Below are 15,913 nucleotides of genomic sequence, written 5' to 3' on the forward strand. Positions count from 1 at the left end.
GTTAGCTACTGTTTAGCAAAAGTTAGATAGCCAGTCAGTCAAAGGCTAGTGCCAACAGCTTGTTAGCCTAGCCGAGCATGCAGGGGAACCATATCCATCTTCTTGTCCAGCTCTTGGTAAGAATACAAATAAGCACTTTCCCCAAATTATCACACATTTGTTTAAGTATGAAGTTATTTCCAGTCACCGGCTAACCTAGCGTAGCATACAGACTGGAAAAAGGAGAAATAGGCTAGCCTGGGTCAGCCCAAAGGTAAACAGAAGTGTTGTGGATTTGTTTGTCCATCAACCACTCAATTTATGTTCACAATGACAAAATAAAAGGCCACAGTGTAATAAGTCAACAATTATTTTTTTTATTTTATCGAGTTTATACGATTTTGGTTCTGTAGCAACCTACTGGATAATTCTAATGAAGTGCAATTGTACTCAAGCCGGTTACAGTTGAGAGCAATGACAGGCACACGTTTTGTGCAAAATTTAACAGCATTGGAACGGCTCCTACATATACACAGCAAAAATACATGCCAGAGGAAAAACAATACTAAAATCAGTTTACATTGACAATAGTTAGGAAGACTTCCTGCGGACACAATGTCTATCCAAGCTAACACTTGAGAGAAACACATTTCACCCATTGTTGGATTATGGGAATTAAAAACTGAGCAAACATTCAGTTTTTATGCACGGCGAGAAATGTGTGGTGTTATCCAACTCCGTGGACTGAATCCATCCAAACCTGCCCTCCCAAAGAACACGTCTCAACACAATCCAAACATTGTGCATTGCCATTTCAAACTAATTATATTGACATGACAAAATGAATCCTAAAATCACTGTGCTAGACAAGAGATACACCTGCTTGCAGTTGCTTAATTAAGAAGTCCCAACTCCAATGTCTGGCAGTACACTCGCAATGCAAATAATAAAAGGTTAGAGTTAATGCAACTGGAACGTATTACAAGACGACACAACCATCTGAAACACAGGGTGTTGGTAGCCTTGGTAGAGTTGCCTGCAATATTTTTTTTTTTTTTTTTTTTATCAATATCACCTTCCTAGCTTTACAGCAATTACTGGGACAAGACACACACCGGCTCAGTCCAATATCTACATACTCAAAAGTGCAAGTTAAATAAATTATCTGGCTTCAAAATGAGCTTTCATTTGTGTCTGATGATGGCAGAAGAAACCGTGATTATTGTCCTCCAAACATGCAGAAACACAGGATTAAAAGAAAAAATCTAGGTAGGAGTCGGGAGATTTTGGTAACCAAGTCTGTAGTGTTGTTACTCGAACATTACAGGCTAAGGTCTATGTGTGTGTGTGTGTGTGTTTGTGTGTGAGAGCTGTGTTCGCTCCGTCGTTCCCTCACAGTGTAAATCTAAGAACAAACTAAACATCCCTGGAAATGCTTGCACTGGCTTGTGTTGGTTCCGAAGTGTCAAGTGTGTTGGATGTTGTGACATCTGTTTTTTCTGAACACGGCTGCTAAAATTTCACAGCAGTTGGAGATGTTTTTGTTTTTCAAATCGAAAAAACATTAAAGGTTTTGTTTTTTTTTTGCATCTACAGACAACAGAATTATTTTAAATAAGTAAGACCGCAGTAATAAAGTGAACTCATGCTGTATGTTTCCCGACCGAAGAACTAACGACTGTTTCTGCCCCGTCAAAACCAGCTTCCTTTCATGTTCGCACGATAAGATCTCGATGATTAATTGTTTAACTGGTGCACGCGGTATGATTTTACCATCTAAACCGACAGATGGAGTCTCATAACTGGGTCTGGGGCAATGCCACTTGTGAAGGAAAGCAGATGCACCACTACATTCTACAGCTTTCCTTTATTATACAATCAAGGGCCACGTTGAAATCTTTCACAACCTAGAATTTTAACAGCATCAACAAAAACTACTTCAGTTGCATTCAAATGGCAACTATCGAAAAGTAAACTTACTGTAACATACATATTAAATAGTGTATAGTCCATGCAATTGCGCACGGCCGGTTTTGCATCGTTATGGTATGTCGTTATTAGTGTATGGGAGACATCAGCCACCAGTGCATTTCCAATTTAGGTTTCAGGGAGAAGAACTCCTCAACACCCATCAGAAACTTCTCAGCCAGACTTGAAGAGCAAGATGGCCACTTGGCCCAAGTAGAAGTAAATGAAATGCTTTGTCTCGTGGGTGACGTAGCTGCCAAAGTTCCTCCCGACGATGCAGTGCCAGGTGGGGTTGTACTTCTTGTCAAATTCCTGAAAAAGTTCAAAAAAAGAGAGGATCGGTGAACACCAAATAAAAATCAATGAAGAATCAATGCTGGCAATCTGCAAATCAATACCTTTTATCACAACCCAGGCTGAGGCTACAATGGAGGATACTGAGGCGACCATTATCGATTGATCTGCTGATTATTTTATGGATTACTTATGTTGGGTACAAAATGTCAGAAAATAGTGCAAAGTGCTCATTTTAATTCTGGAGACTTCGATTAAAGTCTTTTAACTGTCTCCAACCCAAAAATATTTTAATATACAAATAAAAATACATAAATTGGTCTTCAAAACACCAATCCACTTGATCTAATCACTGTTTCTGGTTCAAAAAGGTTTTTTAAATACAATTCTACATTTTCATTTTTGTCTTTTGTTTTTGTAATTTAATTTGATAATTAATTGTGTTTATTATATATTTATCTATTTTGTGTACATTTGTCTCTAAATATGCAATGTAACATTTGTACTGTCATATTAGGCAAAGCAAGGCAAATGTATTTGTATAGCAAGGCAAGTCAAAGTGCTTTACATATACAACCCAATAATAAAAGAAGAAAAATGATAAAAACAGTAATAGCAAGCTAGCTTAGCTTGTCGCCTGTAAAGCACTTTGATTAGCGCTAACCTGTATGAAGGCTGCAGTATAAATATATAGATTAAGTATTAGTATATTTATCTATTTTCAAAAGTGTGTATATCAGCTGATATATTGATATCTGAGTGTCTCACTCCTTGATATTTACATGTGCGCCAGCTCCCAAAAAAATCAAATATCAGTCGGGCTGTAGTTTAATAAAAAATATATTTATTGAACCCCTAACTCTAATGTTTGGAAGTCAGTGCCTGTAAAACAAACAAATACTTGTGGATGCACTCTTTCTGGTTGAAATGTTCATTAGCACTACACATGGGGGGGGGGGGGCTTGTGGACTCCTGACCTCAGTGCTAATAAAATCCTGGCTACGGCCCTGATCACAAGAGCCTCCGTCTCCACACTGACCAAAAATAGATCAGAGAATAAAAAAGGCTGTGATTTTGCAGATCATGTGCCAATGATGTAAGCCCACAGAGCCCCACTCGGATCCATCCCGTGCGTCCTGTCTCACCTTCTTGATGTACGCTGCGATGTCCTTCTCTATGTTGTACTTCTCCATGGCCTGCGTGGCACAGTCCACCGCGTCCTGCTGCATGTCCTCGGACATGTCCGCGTTCTTGATCACAGCTTTCCTGTCAGTCATGGTTGAGGATGATGATGGTCGCCTGCTGGGGGAGGGAGGAAGGAGCACGGTCACTCACCACACAGCACCGCACTGAAAATTAACACCACACGTGGTGATGGGGATGGTTTTTAGGCCAGCCGGATCAACGCAAACATCAATTTTTACGCAGACGATTGGCCGCTTGGCACCGCGTTTTTTTCCTCTCATCCGCACTGATTCATGATCATAACTCACAGCCCGTGGGGTTTAATTTATGTTCCCAACTACACGATGACTTTAGCTTTTGCATGGATTGGCTGCGAAACTTGATACAGGTGGAGTTAAATTACTTGGGCAAAATCACTTTCGGATAAAAGCAGCTTCTGCATCAGGAGAGCAAAAAAAAAAAGTACCAACAAACGTATGAATAATCACGTGCACAGGACAAAATACGCTTTCTGTTATCGACATATAAACGTCTTGGCAGTCGAAATGCTTTAGGGCATACAGTAAAAAACACAAGCTCAACGCGATGAGAGGAAACTCGAATCAGAAATATGTCAAGACATGCAAGTCAATCTTTCTCACATTACCAACAAAAAATAAATTCTGCAACTCACCTTTTCTGAAGCCGCCTGGAAACACTTCTGTCCAAGAAACAAAAATATGTATTTGACCAAACCCAAGAGGGGGCCCAAGGTTTAGATGATGCTGCGGCTAATTGCTTTTTAAAGATTTACACAATAAGCATGTAGGTAGGTTGGCTCTCTGCTGTGCTGCTCTCACAGCGCCCCGCCCCTCTGCTGCATGCTGCGCCCTGCCATTGGCTGAGCCGCAGCCTCCCCGCGTGTTGCAAGCGTTTTTCTCCAGCTCCTGTCTGCCGGCATCTTATTTCATCCCACAATGCATCATTCACAGTATACACCACTGGCCGTGGGCTAAAGGGAAACGAGACCTTGGCTGCAGGTAGGTATCGTTTGGCTGAGAGTGCTCACTGGCTTTTCTCATCAGTCACCGTCACAGCTGAGAGACATTGGAGCTGTGAACATACGATCTGTGTTGTGTTGGTGTGTTTATTCATTTTAAAGGCGAATATAAGCAGCCAAATATCTTTGCTCTGCTTTTATCTTTACAAATGCATGATTTTGTTATGTCATATTTAAATTTCATGAAGCAGAAAACAGCTTTTAAAGTGAGTCACATGTGGTTTGTTTCAAATAATGACAAGCTGAGAGTGTCCTGGTTTGAAAATGTTTTTATTGAAAATGCTAAGAGAAAAAAAAAGAAAGATTAAGCAGTAAAGTAAAAACATACAAACTACTTTCCCAAATAAAACCCTCATCCCAACCGCCCCAATTTATTATAATTCCTTCATACCAGGCATCTACGACTCCATCCTTTGATCCAACTTCCTGGTCCTCTGTTTTCGTTTTCTTGTAAAATAAAGCCATTATCACTGAAAAACTTTAAAATAGGCATGGGGGGGCCTAAAAAGAAGTTGCTCTGGGACTCCCGTTAATTAGTTCTGAATTCAACTCTCATTTGAATCCTGGAAAACTGCTCCCGTTTCCGAGCATCCATCCTTTGCCTATCCCTTCCCTAATCGATCCACTCATCCAGCTCCAAGGATTGGGATCCACTGAGCCACTCCTCCAATCAAAACCTTGAAATACCAGGAAGAAAATCAGAGGCAGACTGTTAGAATAAAATGTCAAAATTTTTGGGCCTAATTATGTTTTTTTGTTCAGTTTTGAGCACTCATGTCAGATCAAGAAAAGAAAAAAAACGCCACTGAGCACAAAGAATCCCTGAAGTTAAAACATTTTAACCAATGAGGACATTAAAGTTAAAAGTGGGACGCTTTAGCAACAAAGCAGTGATTCAGAATTTTCTTCTTTTTTTTTACATTTGACAGCAAAGATGTTACACTTACATCACAACACTTGATCTAGGACTGCTTATTCTGTCACAAGTCAGAGTAGCATGTTAAAAATTGTATATATATTTATATAACAAAGTACAGCACATATGGCTCTGTTAAATGACATGCATGACATGGAAACCTATCAAAAAAACGTTCAATTTATGGAATATGAAGCGTACCATTGCCTCGACCTGATTGCTCCTCAATTAGATGTCCTATCCTGACCATACAAATGAAATGTGCTCCACAATGGTTTTATTCCAAATCACTTTAATCCTTCTCTTCAGATGTCTAAAGGAAGACACAAGGGTAAAATACAGTTAAGCATCGGGCTCCCCGTTCAAAAAACAGCCCACCCCCACATTTCCAATGAGAAGCTATTTTTTAAAAAAATTAAACAAAGACAAAACTCATTTCAATGCTTGCAAAAACGTTGAGTGCATGTAATAACGGCTCAAGGTTTTTGAAGTTCAACACGGCACAATTTCTATTGCAAAAGTTGAGAGGACAGGAAGAAGGGGGGGAGAGAGAGGGAGAAAACAAAAGGACAAAGCAGCTGGAGAGGGTGGAAGGGGGAGTACATCTACATACCAAGATCATCCACAAGGACATCGGGACATGAAATGCAAAAATTAAAAATCAATTGCTGACATCTGGAGAAACTGATAAGAGGTAAAAACAAGAGGGTGTACATCAAAAGGGCAAAACATCGGTGGTAGAAAGGTTTAGGAACGGGAGCGAGAGCGGCTGTGACGAGGCGAGTAGCGTGGTGATCCTCTGCCACGGCCACGGGAATTGCTCCGGCTGCGGCTGGCGCTGCGACTGCGGCTCCTGCTCCGGCTGCCACGGCTTCGGGAGCGTGATCTTCCATAACTTGGGCTGCGGGGACCGTCTAATTTCACACGAATGTAAGCAGTCTCTCCCTGGCAGACACAAGAGAACTTGACATTGAAAAGACAACATTCCTTCCTATGGTGGAAAAACCATAGATGGACATGAGGGCCAGGTGTTGCTTCAAACATGTAAGCATTTCCTCAAGTACTCACCTCGACACAGCAAAGCAACATTATCCATGACGATCAAATCAGTACACATACCTCATGTGAGCGGAATTTGGTGTTGTCCAGCTTTCGAACGGCATAGGTCATGTCTTCTTTGCGCACAAACTCTACAACTCCGGTTCCATCTCTGAAAACGTCGGCGTAGCACACGTCGCCTGCTTCACGCATGTGATCCTTCAGGTCCTGCCAGCTGCCACTCTGAGGGAGTCCTGAAACACACAGACAAAGTTTTGTCAGCTGGTGTTTGGTGAGTTTTACAGCTTTGCTTGTGGGCCAAAACTTGAAATGTTTGTGAGAACCAAACAACTCATTTGTTTATCCAAATCAGAGCTGCAGGATTACATAACATAGGAGAGTTCTCACAATGCAGGTACTGGTTTAGCTTGAGGACAAATATTTTAACACTGATCTTGCTTGTGCCATTCATTATAAACATCAGTATGAACTGTAGCTAAGTAACATGTTATACTGTTATTTATTAGTGATTTGTACTGTATTATTTAGTACATATCATGTGTTGTGTTTAGGATGTTTGATGACATCTGTACGGTTTATGGCCGAGGAAAGAACATTGTTCTTGAAAAAAAAAAATATTATAGATTATTAATTCAGCCTTGCTTCCACAACAGCATGTAGGGACACATTGGTTACATTATTGTAGAATAACTACTAAAACAACTTATTTACTTGCATTCTTTATATTACATTAGATCCTATTTACTTTCTCTTTACATTTTATCAGCATCTCCCTGCATTAACTAGCAGCCAAATCAACACTTCATAGATCAAATTGGGTGCACATACATGAATATGCCATAAATATGCAATAAAATACAAATGACACGTGTTGCATTATTTTTTGGGATCCAAAATATTCACAAAACAGAATTCAGATAAGTCTCAAAATAAATAATCAAGTGAAACAGTAAATTATTCCTCCAAATTATAGCTTACTAATTTAGAGTAGTGTAAACTGACACAGTCAAATGTGTTAAAAACATCCACATTTAATAAAGTCTATTTTGCTGTCCTTTATGTAGAGCACGTCAAACAAAAACAACGGGGTGGGACAATAAAAGGTTTTATCGCGCATTTAAAAAACACAATAGACTGATCACACCAGGTGATCATTATTCATTAATTATGAATATAGATTATTGAGAAAAATCCTTCCATCATTACTCCAAATTTAAAAAAGCTGTTAAACTTCCAGATGTACAGTCCTACTCAAAATTAGTGAGAGATATTAAGATATTTTTGTGTTCCAGTTCATCGTTTAGTCTTGGACATATCTGAATTTTTATTCGGTAATACTTTTGGTCCCCCCCAAAAAAGTGACACATTTTATTTGACTTTTATTGCATATCGATGCACATGTATATATACACCCATATCCCAATATTCCTAACTCATTTTAAGTGTATATTTGTGCCGCAAGACCTTATGACCTGTTGTTAATTATTGCTACACATTCTCTGGTTTGTTTGTTTTTAACACACGCACACACACACACACACACACAAAAGAGATGTGTCCCGTGCGGCATTAAATATATTTGTTTTCAATATGGAAGGTTAAAATGATGTCGGTGCAAGTTTACTTTTCATTTTAAAGTTTTTAGAAAGGCGCATTGTGTAGTTCGGGGGAAGAAATTACAATCAGAAGAGAAATATCTTCATTGACTGATTGTTTAATGCCTCAGCAAACTAAATAAACTCTTTGTTTTCACAACTGAAGAAACTGAATTAAAAAAATTGACCTTAGAAGGAAAAACACAATTTCATGCTGTTTTACTTTGTTTAAATTTGGCAGACCCGGCCAACTTTCTAGCTTTAAACATTGTTCTGGGAACCTCATTTTCCTCTGATAACAGCTTCTTTATACAGTTATAGAAAAGATAAATACTTGTGCAGTTTGTATAACTACCTTATTAACATCATATATATATATATAAAAAGAGTCTCAATTTCTTCTCCATAACTACACAGTGCCACTTTAATCAGTTGACACTCTCCCCTACATAAAAAGGGGCAATATGCGGTTTGGGAGAACAAATCTACAACATTAATAAGATAATAATACAAACTGAGAAATATTCATTTTGTTCCATAGCTGAATAAAGGAGCTGTTGTCAGGGGGGGAAAAAAAACACTGTTTGGAGCTAGAAAGGTGACCTGGTCTGCCAAAGCGAAGTACACCAGCATGAAGTTGTGTTGTCCTTTAAGGTCAGTTTGTTTAGTCAGTCATGAAAACACCAGGAGAGTTTGTTTAGACATAACCAAAATCAGTCTAGAGGAACAGTCTTTATTATACCGATGACTGTCAGGATATTAATCTAGATCACAATTAAACTACTCAAAAGTAGCTAGGGGATAAGAGATATGGGTGCATACAGGGATATTCAATGTCCTTGAGTGCTTTGAAAGGCGACTTCAAATAAAATGCATTATTATTATTATTGTTATAATAATAAACTATTAATATCGCCCCATGCTTAGTTTGTTGTAAACTGATCGCACAACTACCCTGGCCTCTTAAAGTTGCAGTCAGCAAAACAATCCTTCAGACAGCAGTCCGAGGGATCGCCTCCTACAATAACAACAATCTGATTTAACAGTCAAATAAGTGTGCGAGTAGTGTTTGCATGCTTACCCGACACAATGACCCTGTACTCCGAGCGTCTGGATGGAGGGCCGTATCTGCCTCTGGGAGCTCCACCGATCCCTCCAAACCCGCCTCTTGAGCCCCTGCCGCTCCGGGGAAACTCCACACGCAGTCTGTAGCCGTCGTAGTCATAACCATCGCGTCCATAGACCGCATCATCGGCGTCCCTGTTGACAGAGCAGTTTGCACGTTGGCACACGGAGGGCTGCGAGCTGTCGACATTCACATGCTGAGAGACTGCTGTCAGACACTGTCAGCCATGTTAGCAGCTAGCTTGATCTGGTTCGCTAATCCGCCTTGCAGACGTGCTCACAACTATACAAATTTGGCTTCAATGTTTTTATATTTTATAGTTTATTCCTCATTAGCTGCAAAGAAGGCACGCTGAAATGAATATTGCACATCCAAGCGTAACGTTGTGAGTACGTTATCTTATCTACAAGCTGCACACAAGACATGGGGTGTTCGTGTCAAATACATTGGCATACCATTGAGGACAAACATGAGCACAGAAGCGTTGTGTGCAAAAGGTAAAGTTTGTAAAAAGAACTGGTTGAAATGCAAAATCGAAAGCAAAAGCGCACACACACGCGACGTTTCCTTACTAGAGCTGTCTGCATAGGTGACCAGGGAATAGTCTGAGCCCGCCAGTAGTGTGTAAGCACATGAGTTGGTTAGCCACACAATAGGGCTGCCTCGGCCTGACAAGCTAGCTGTTAGCCTAGCTCCTCACCTGGGGTCTTCGAATTCAATGAAGGCGAAGGGCGGCCCCCCTCTCCTGTTCTTCAGGTCGATATCTCGAATTGTCCCGTATTTGTAAAACACGTCTTCCACATCTTTCGTGCGAATGTCGGGAGGAAGGTTGCCCACGTAAATTCGACAGTCGTTGTTTCCAGCAGGGCCTCGCACAACACCCGACATGTCCGCTAACGGTTAGCTGGCTTCGTTAAAATAAGGGTAACGGTTTCTTCTTCTTCGCGGTCCCCAACAAGATGGCGGAGCGACACCGAGATTACACTCCGGGCGTCTGCAGGTCGTCCGATCGGAGAGGACAAAAGCGCTCAAATTGGCGCCGTTTCGCGCTGCAATGTGCAGAGTATTTACTGGATCCACAGTACTGTGAACGAGGCGCCCTCCTCTCCTCTCTTTTTCTTCAGGAGCCGCACTCCTCTACCGAGGCATTCAGGAGGACCGGAAACACCGCAGCCTCAACGGACACATCCGCCTTACGAAATAGTCCGCGAGTTGTCAAGGTGCAGTGCTAACAAGTGTTTCTTTAAAAAGGAGCATTATGTAGTTTTAATCACAAGAGAAAAATCTTTATTGACTGATTTTTTAAATACATAATTTTCGTACCCGTATTTATTATTTATTAATAACAACACACTGCCAACATACAGTATATTTGTACATGATTATGTACATCTATTTCTATTACTTACCTTTTTATTATATTGTTAACTTTATTACTGTTATTATTGTTTATTGATAAATTGTCTCCGTTTGCAGGACTAATAAACACATTCTGATTCTGATGAACAAACTGACCCTTAAAGGACAATTTCACACTGTTTTACTTTGTTTATATGTGGCGGACCCTGCCACCTTCCTAGCCTCAAACAGTGTTCTGGGAAGTGTCGGGGGTAATTTGTTACAAAGAAGTAATAATTTTATAATAAATCAAATAATTTGAGTACTCGGATTACTTTATCGTTGTAACGAGTAACGTCACATTTTAGTTCTGCAATTCAAGTAATCAGTTTTTCATAAAAGTAATCTGTAACTGGAATATATGCTGTTTTTTCTTTTCCTACTTCATTCTTGAAATCTCAGATTCTTTTCTTTAATATGGCTCTGAAACTTTGTTGTTGCTTTATAAGGCCTATATGCACTGAAATCGTTTGTATGTACTGTAAGTATGTGTTTTGAAAAATAATGCTTTTATCATTTCTGCGTAAGCTCTCATAGTTTACAGTTTCATTGGTTGCATTTTTAAAAACACATATATTCTGTCTCTGCCCATTTCGCTGTCTGATTTTTAATAAAATGAGCTGTAAATGTTATATTACATCTGTCACTATTGTTCGGCTGCAGAGTTACTAATTGTGGGCCATAAAGAAGGCTTCAAAATGACGGTCGTGTCAACACATTCAAAGGTACATGTCGAGTTGGCTTTACACCATCTGGACAACATGCGCAATGAGTTGCAAAGGGGTTTAACCATAATATTTAGTAACTCTAAAGTACCCTGCAAAGTTACTTTTCTCAGCAAATAACGATGGAACATAACAATAATTTAATAACAAATAAACAAACAAATAATGATAACACGAATTTTTAGTGGCAGTAATCTTTCGGTAATCCCAGACTCCCGGGGCCTTAGTTTCCTTTGAGAACAGCTTGTGTATTTAATTATGGAAAAGGTCTATATTTCAGAGTTTGTAGTATTTCCTCATTAATATTGGAAATATTTATATATATCTAAGGTCGAGGTCAAGTTTATTTCTATAGCACATTTAAAAACAACTAAAGTTGACCGAAGTGCTTCACAGGCTCAAGAGTCAACAATGCATTCGAGTCTATATTTGTTTTCCAGAATTACAAAGTGTCCCTTTAATTAGTTTGATTTTCTTCTTGAAAATGTGAAGAAGTGTCCCTGACTTTTAAATAAACAATAGAATAAAATGTAAAAAAAAAAAAAAAATGATATTGTATCAACATCTTCAATAACCTTAATTAGAGAGCCAGACCAATAAACAGTTTTTGGGCTGATACCGATATTCGTGACCAAACAATCTTTATATCGATACATGACAGATTTACACACATTTTACAGTCTAACAATAATGTGATGCGGATGTGTATTTTGAAATAAACAATTATTGTACTTTTATAGACCCAGCAGGTCACAGTTTCATAGTCGTCTGCACTGCTTGCAGATTTTCCACATTTGGTGAAATTGTTGAAGATGTTTTCTTAATTTGGTTGTGTTATCTTTTTGAGCTCCCAGGGCCACCGTCTGGACTGACAATGAGACTGAAACATCACATAATAGGCGACCTGAAATTCATGTTTTCAGGTGAAACAAAACTCCACACCAGACTCAACCTGAACACTCTTTTATTGTTTGAATGCTTACAATGCTTACACTTGAACTATCAGATTATTACACACTGACACTATTAGAGAAGACTATTCTGAATGACAACACGCTGAAATCACATTGTGCTGTAAGTTACTGTTGTGCTGTACTTTCTTCCTCCTGCAAATTAGCTTGAAGGTAATTCTGATGCAATATTTGTAATTGTGCACGGCCACTAACAAAACTAAAGTGCACACTCACACAGAGAAGCTTCAAAGAGATACGCCGCCAAATTGTACGTCAGAGATTCACTATTTGTAATCAGCTTTGCTGTGATGCAATCTAACATCATTGCTCTGCAGTTAGAACTTAGGATGCACGGCACACGGCGGGTTGGTATTTGTGATGCGAAGCAGCTGATGCAGGATTTTAAAGCTTTAATTGTGGCACTGTCACAAGAGCGAACGGTTCGTCCATAACAAAAGTGAAGCAAACATCTCTCACTCGATTCATGCATTAGAAATACCCAAAGGCCATGTTCTGATTGTCCTCATTTGTCAAGGCAAGAAAACACGCTGTTGCATGTAACATCCACACGAGTGTCAGAACGCTGAAATAGCTAAAAGGTTTACACTAACGCCTCCTCATTGTTATGTTAATGGAGCAAAACAATGCTGATTGAAATGTGGCGTCTCATCTACTCAGTATGCGTGACAGGAACCGTAGCTGCGGTGGCAGACCTCGCTGTTTTTATCACCGCTTGGGTATTTCCCCTGACATGCCAGGCTGTTGGCCTGTGGACAGAGAGGACATGAAACACTGGTTAGTGGGAGAGTAAGGGATTTATCAGCTGACAGTAACAGGCGGACATGCAGTACCTCCGCTCTCTTGATGAACTGCTCGGTGGCGACTTTCTCGTTCTCTTTGTGTCCTCTCCAGGCTCTGAGTGCAGACGCCTGCAGGGCTCGACCGAAGGAAAACGTTAGCACCCAGGGTTTGGCCAGAGGGCAGTTGTTGATGGCGTTCAGGTGGATGGAGGCCTCCTCCTCACTCTGACCACCTGAGAGGAAAGCCACTCCTGCAGGGAAGAGACAGAAACATTTTATTCTCATTCTGTCTCTGCAAACTTCAAACATGTCAGTGTTAAATCCTCCCTGGGCTTACCCGTGACCGCCGGGGGAACTGTGCGGCGCAAGGCGGTGATGGTCGCCATAGCAACCTCCTCTGGGCTGTACTTGGTGGAGCAGCTGTGTCCGCCAGTGACCATGTTGGGTTTGAGGAGAGTGCCTTCCAGGTACACGTGGTGGTCCGACATGGCTTTGTACACAGCAGTCAGGACCTGCAAAGACAGTTTGGTGCATCTTAGAGGTTATTCATCCCTCCCTCTTCTCTTCACCGTTATAGCAATTTCACACACCCATGCACATGCAAAAGGAAACCCGCCTTCTCAGTGATGTACTGGCTGCGTTTCAGGTCATGATCTCCATCAGGCAGAATCTCCGGCTCTATGATGGGCACGATGCCATGCTGGCCGAGAAAGGAGAGATCATCAGAACAAGACAAAGATGTGCAGGGAAGTTATTACACCTTGTTATAGTGGGCCCTGACCTGCTGGCAGATACTGGAGTAGCGTGCAAGAACATTCGCATTCTCTGTGATAGCAAGTTTGGATGGATTGGTGTCACTGATTTTGAGCACACAGCGCCACTTTGCGAAGACGGCTCCATCCTTTTTGTACTGGGCACAGCGCTCTGACAGTCCATCGAGGCCTGTGGGCAGAGGTTTAAAAAACACATCCATTAATTGTCTTATAACGTTTGAGTTGGTGACCAAAGCAAAACTGACATGTCTGACCCTGTGTGGTGGTTTCTCCAGAAGTTCCTGCCAGGGGGACCACACCCTTGTCCACCTGAGGAATGAAAATCAGAGGATCGTCTCACATATATGATCAGAAAATCAACCTTTAAGATTAAAAAGGGCTGGTGTGACTTGATACTCCACCTTGACGCCGACCAGGATGCCCCTGTCCCTGATCATCTTGACGAAGGACACGCCGTTATCAGAGTGCTGGTAGAGCGTCTCATGGAAGAAGATGACCCCTCCGATGCAGTTGTTGACGCGCTCGTCCGCACTGAAGAGAATCTGCCGGAACTGTCTGCGGTTCTCCTCCGTGTTCTCCACGCCGACCTGGGCCAGACGCTTGGCCATGCTGCCTGTGATGAACACACGTTGTAGAGGACGTTAGTGTGGAGTCTTTGGACTGCCCTTTGATGGCATACAGGTGCTCCAAAGTTAGACAGAGAGAGTGCTACAGACCCACAGACTCATCCGCAGCCAGGATGCCCTTCCCTGGAGAAACTATGCGTAGAGCAGTCTCATGCAGCTCCCTCTTCTGAGCCTCGGAGAGTGTGGGGATCTGGTGCGTCATCCTGAGCGAGTGATTGTCCTTCAGCCTACAGCCTCTGGTAGAAGATGTGACCTCATGATTGTATTATTCACACATTAACAACCACATTAAGTCAGATATTATTCATCCATGAAGCTTGTTAAAATAGGTAATGTCTTAGGTCTTTAGTCTCTCATATCAGCTTCTGTAGACACAGTTCTCAAAAACATAAAGCCCAATCAAAGTCTGGGTTTAAAGCCAACTGTAAACTTTTAAGTGCACGACTGTTAAATAAAGGAAATAATAGACTGATTACTTTAATATCCTGTGATTGTAGGTCACAGAAATAAAGCCACTTGTAATTCACCAAATATCACCATTTTATGCAGATAATACAAGATATTAATATTAGTCTTTTTGAGTTCTCTTGTAAATAAACTCATAAGAACATTCAAAACCTGCCTAAAACTTTAACTTGACTTTAAGTATTGTAATGATATCTAATAACTTTATATAGGTTAAATGTAAAGGGTCATACTTAATGCAATGTTTTTCCTTTCATGTTGAGTCAATCCGTATACATTAAATAATAGTAGAACATGATAAACGATTTGAAATGCATTCAATGTATTTATAATATTTGGCTTATAAACACGGTGTTTATTAAGTTACATATAGTCACATCAAGGAAACATGACAGAAAGATTTGCATTAAATATGACACTTCAAAAGTGTAGGTAGAAGATGTACATTTAATTACAAATCTGAAGTTTTTTAGTGTAGAGTAGCGCAAGAAACAGGCTAAAGAGGTAGAGAACAGGATTTAAATTAGATCAAATATGAAGTCATCTTTAACAACTCAGTTGTCTCCATTGAGTTCAGATTCAACTTGATGCAGTTGCAGTGAAGTCAGTGAACAAAACCTGAAGTCTCAAAGTATTTTTAAAAAAGTAATTAAAGAGATAAGAAGGGATCTGAGTGGTAAAAGTCCTCACCTGACAGAAAGTGAAATGTGTCCCGTCCTCTGATGAGATGAACACTGACGGAGACTCCCCGTCAGCTCTAGTTTGTATCCAGCTCAAGTGTGTCACACCTCAGAAGCCTCCACCCCTGGGCGGCGCTTGCACACCCACCTTCGCCCCACATAAATTAGAAGATTTTTGATGATTCACTCTTCTATTAAGATAAAGAACGTTTTATTTTTGGTCACACAGCTGCTTGTTTTTAAAGCTGAGACGTTCTTTTAGCAATAATTCAGTCACTTTGTGTTTAATAACTCAAACTAGTGCTTCTAAACGTGCCGTGTTGATGTTAATA

The 15,913-nt window shown here is 40.5% G+C and overlaps 3 protein-coding genes across 6 annotated transcripts; all 3 read right to left on the reverse strand.

Annotated features, from left to right (window-relative positions):
* Nucleotides 1–333: 333 nt before the first annotated feature.
* Nucleotides 334–4,287, reverse strand: dynll2a (dynein, light chain, LC8-type 2a). Of its 3 annotated transcripts, none has more exons than XM_030393456.1 (3): nt 4,100–4,287; nt 3,387–3,540; nt 334–2,259 (listed from the first exon to the last, which is right to left on the reverse strand). In XM_030393456.1, the coding sequence occupies exons 2-3, from the start codon at nt 3,516–3,518 to the stop codon at nt 2,122–2,124; spliced, it is 270 nt and encodes an 89-aa protein (XP_030249316.1). In that variant the 5' UTR covers nt 3,519–3,540; nt 4,100–4,287; the 3' UTR covers nt 334–2,121. The 3 variants fall into 3 exon arrangements, with proteins under 3 accessions (XP_030249316.1, XP_030249324.1, XP_030249306.1); XM_030393464.1 differs by having other exon boundaries at nt 3,387–3,590; XM_030393446.1 differs by having other exon boundaries at nt 3,387–3,543; nt 4,100–4,282.
* Nucleotides 4,288–4,718: 431 nt separating this feature from the next.
* On the reverse strand, nt 4,719–10,344 carry srsf1a (serine and arginine rich splicing factor 1a). Of its 2 annotated transcripts, XR_003981148.1 has the most exons (5): nt 9,862–10,344; nt 9,117–9,295; nt 6,501–6,673; nt 5,583–6,326; nt 4,719–5,142 (listed from the first exon to the last, which is right to left on the reverse strand). XR_003981148.1 is itself a non-coding variant. In XM_030393434.1 (4 exons), the coding sequence occupies exons 1-4, from the start codon at nt 10,047–10,049 to the stop codon at nt 6,129–6,131; spliced, it is 738 nt and encodes a 245-aa protein (XP_030249294.1). In that variant the 5' UTR covers nt 10,050–10,344; the 3' UTR covers nt 4,719–6,128. The 2 variants fall into 2 exon arrangements, 1 of the variants encoding a protein (XP_030249294.1); XM_030393434.1 differs by having other exon boundaries at nt 4,719–6,326.
* A 1,887-nt stretch (nt 10,345–12,231) lies between these two features.
* On the reverse strand, nt 12,232–15,721 carry LOC115594762 (fructose-bisphosphate aldolase C-like). Its single transcript, XM_030439010.1, has 9 exons — nt 15,592–15,721; nt 14,527–14,672; nt 14,212–14,423; nt 14,065–14,119; nt 13,819–13,979; nt 13,654–13,737; nt 13,375–13,549; nt 13,089–13,288; nt 12,232–13,004 (listed from the first exon to the last, which is right to left on the reverse strand). The coding sequence occupies exons 2-9, from the start codon at nt 14,636–14,638 to the stop codon at nt 12,912–12,914; spliced, it is 1,092 nt and encodes a 363-aa protein (XP_030294870.1). The 5' UTR covers nt 14,639–14,672; nt 15,592–15,721; the 3' UTR covers nt 12,232–12,911.
* Nucleotides 15,722–15,913: the final 192 nt, after the last annotated feature.

This window comes from Sparus aurata, chromosome 2 (assembly GCF_900880675.1).
Source record: "Sparus aurata chromosome 2, fSpaAur1.1, whole genome shotgun sequence".
Taxonomy (NCBI): domain Eukaryota; kingdom Metazoa; phylum Chordata; class Actinopteri; order Spariformes; family Sparidae; genus Sparus; species Sparus aurata.

What these genes read in the sequence shown, in the direction of transcription:
- srsf1a (XM_030393434.1), bottom strand. Translation starts at nt 10,049, where the DNA reads ATGTCGGGTGTTGTGCGAGGCCCTGCTGGAAACAACGACTGTCGAATT. An exon ending in ATTGAATTCGAAGACCCCAG is followed by an intron (nt 9,296 to 9,861) that starts GTGAGGAGCTAG and finishes CTCTGTCAACAG; the next exon opens with GGACGCCGATGATGCGGTCT. An exon ending in GTACAGGGTCATTGTGTCGG is followed by an intron (nt 6,674 to 9,116) that starts GTAAGCATGCAA and finishes TGTGTGTTTCAG; the next exon opens with GACTCCCTCAGAGTGGCAGC.
- LOC115594762 (XM_030439010.1), bottom strand. Translation starts at nt 14,638, where the DNA reads ATGACGCACCAGATCCCCACACTCTCCGAGGCTCAGAAGAGGGAGCTG. An exon ending in GGCTGCGGATGAGTCTGTGG is followed by an intron (nt 14,424 to 14,526) that starts GTCTGTAGCACT and finishes TGTTCATCACAG; the next exon opens with GCAGCATGGCCAAGCGTCTG. An exon ending in GCATCCTGGTCGGCGTCAAG is followed by an intron (nt 14,120 to 14,211) that starts GTGGAGTATCAA and finishes TTCATTCCTCAG; the next exon opens with GTGGACAAGGGTGTGGTCCC.
- dynll2a (XM_030393456.1), bottom strand. Translation starts at nt 3,518, where the DNA reads ATGACTGACAGGAAAGCTGTGATCAAGAACGCGGACATGTCCGAGGAC. An exon ending in TCGCAGCGTACATCAAGAAG is followed by an intron (nt 2,260 to 3,386) that starts GTGAGACAGGAC and finishes GAACTTTTTCAG; the next exon opens with GAATTTGACAAGAAGTACAA.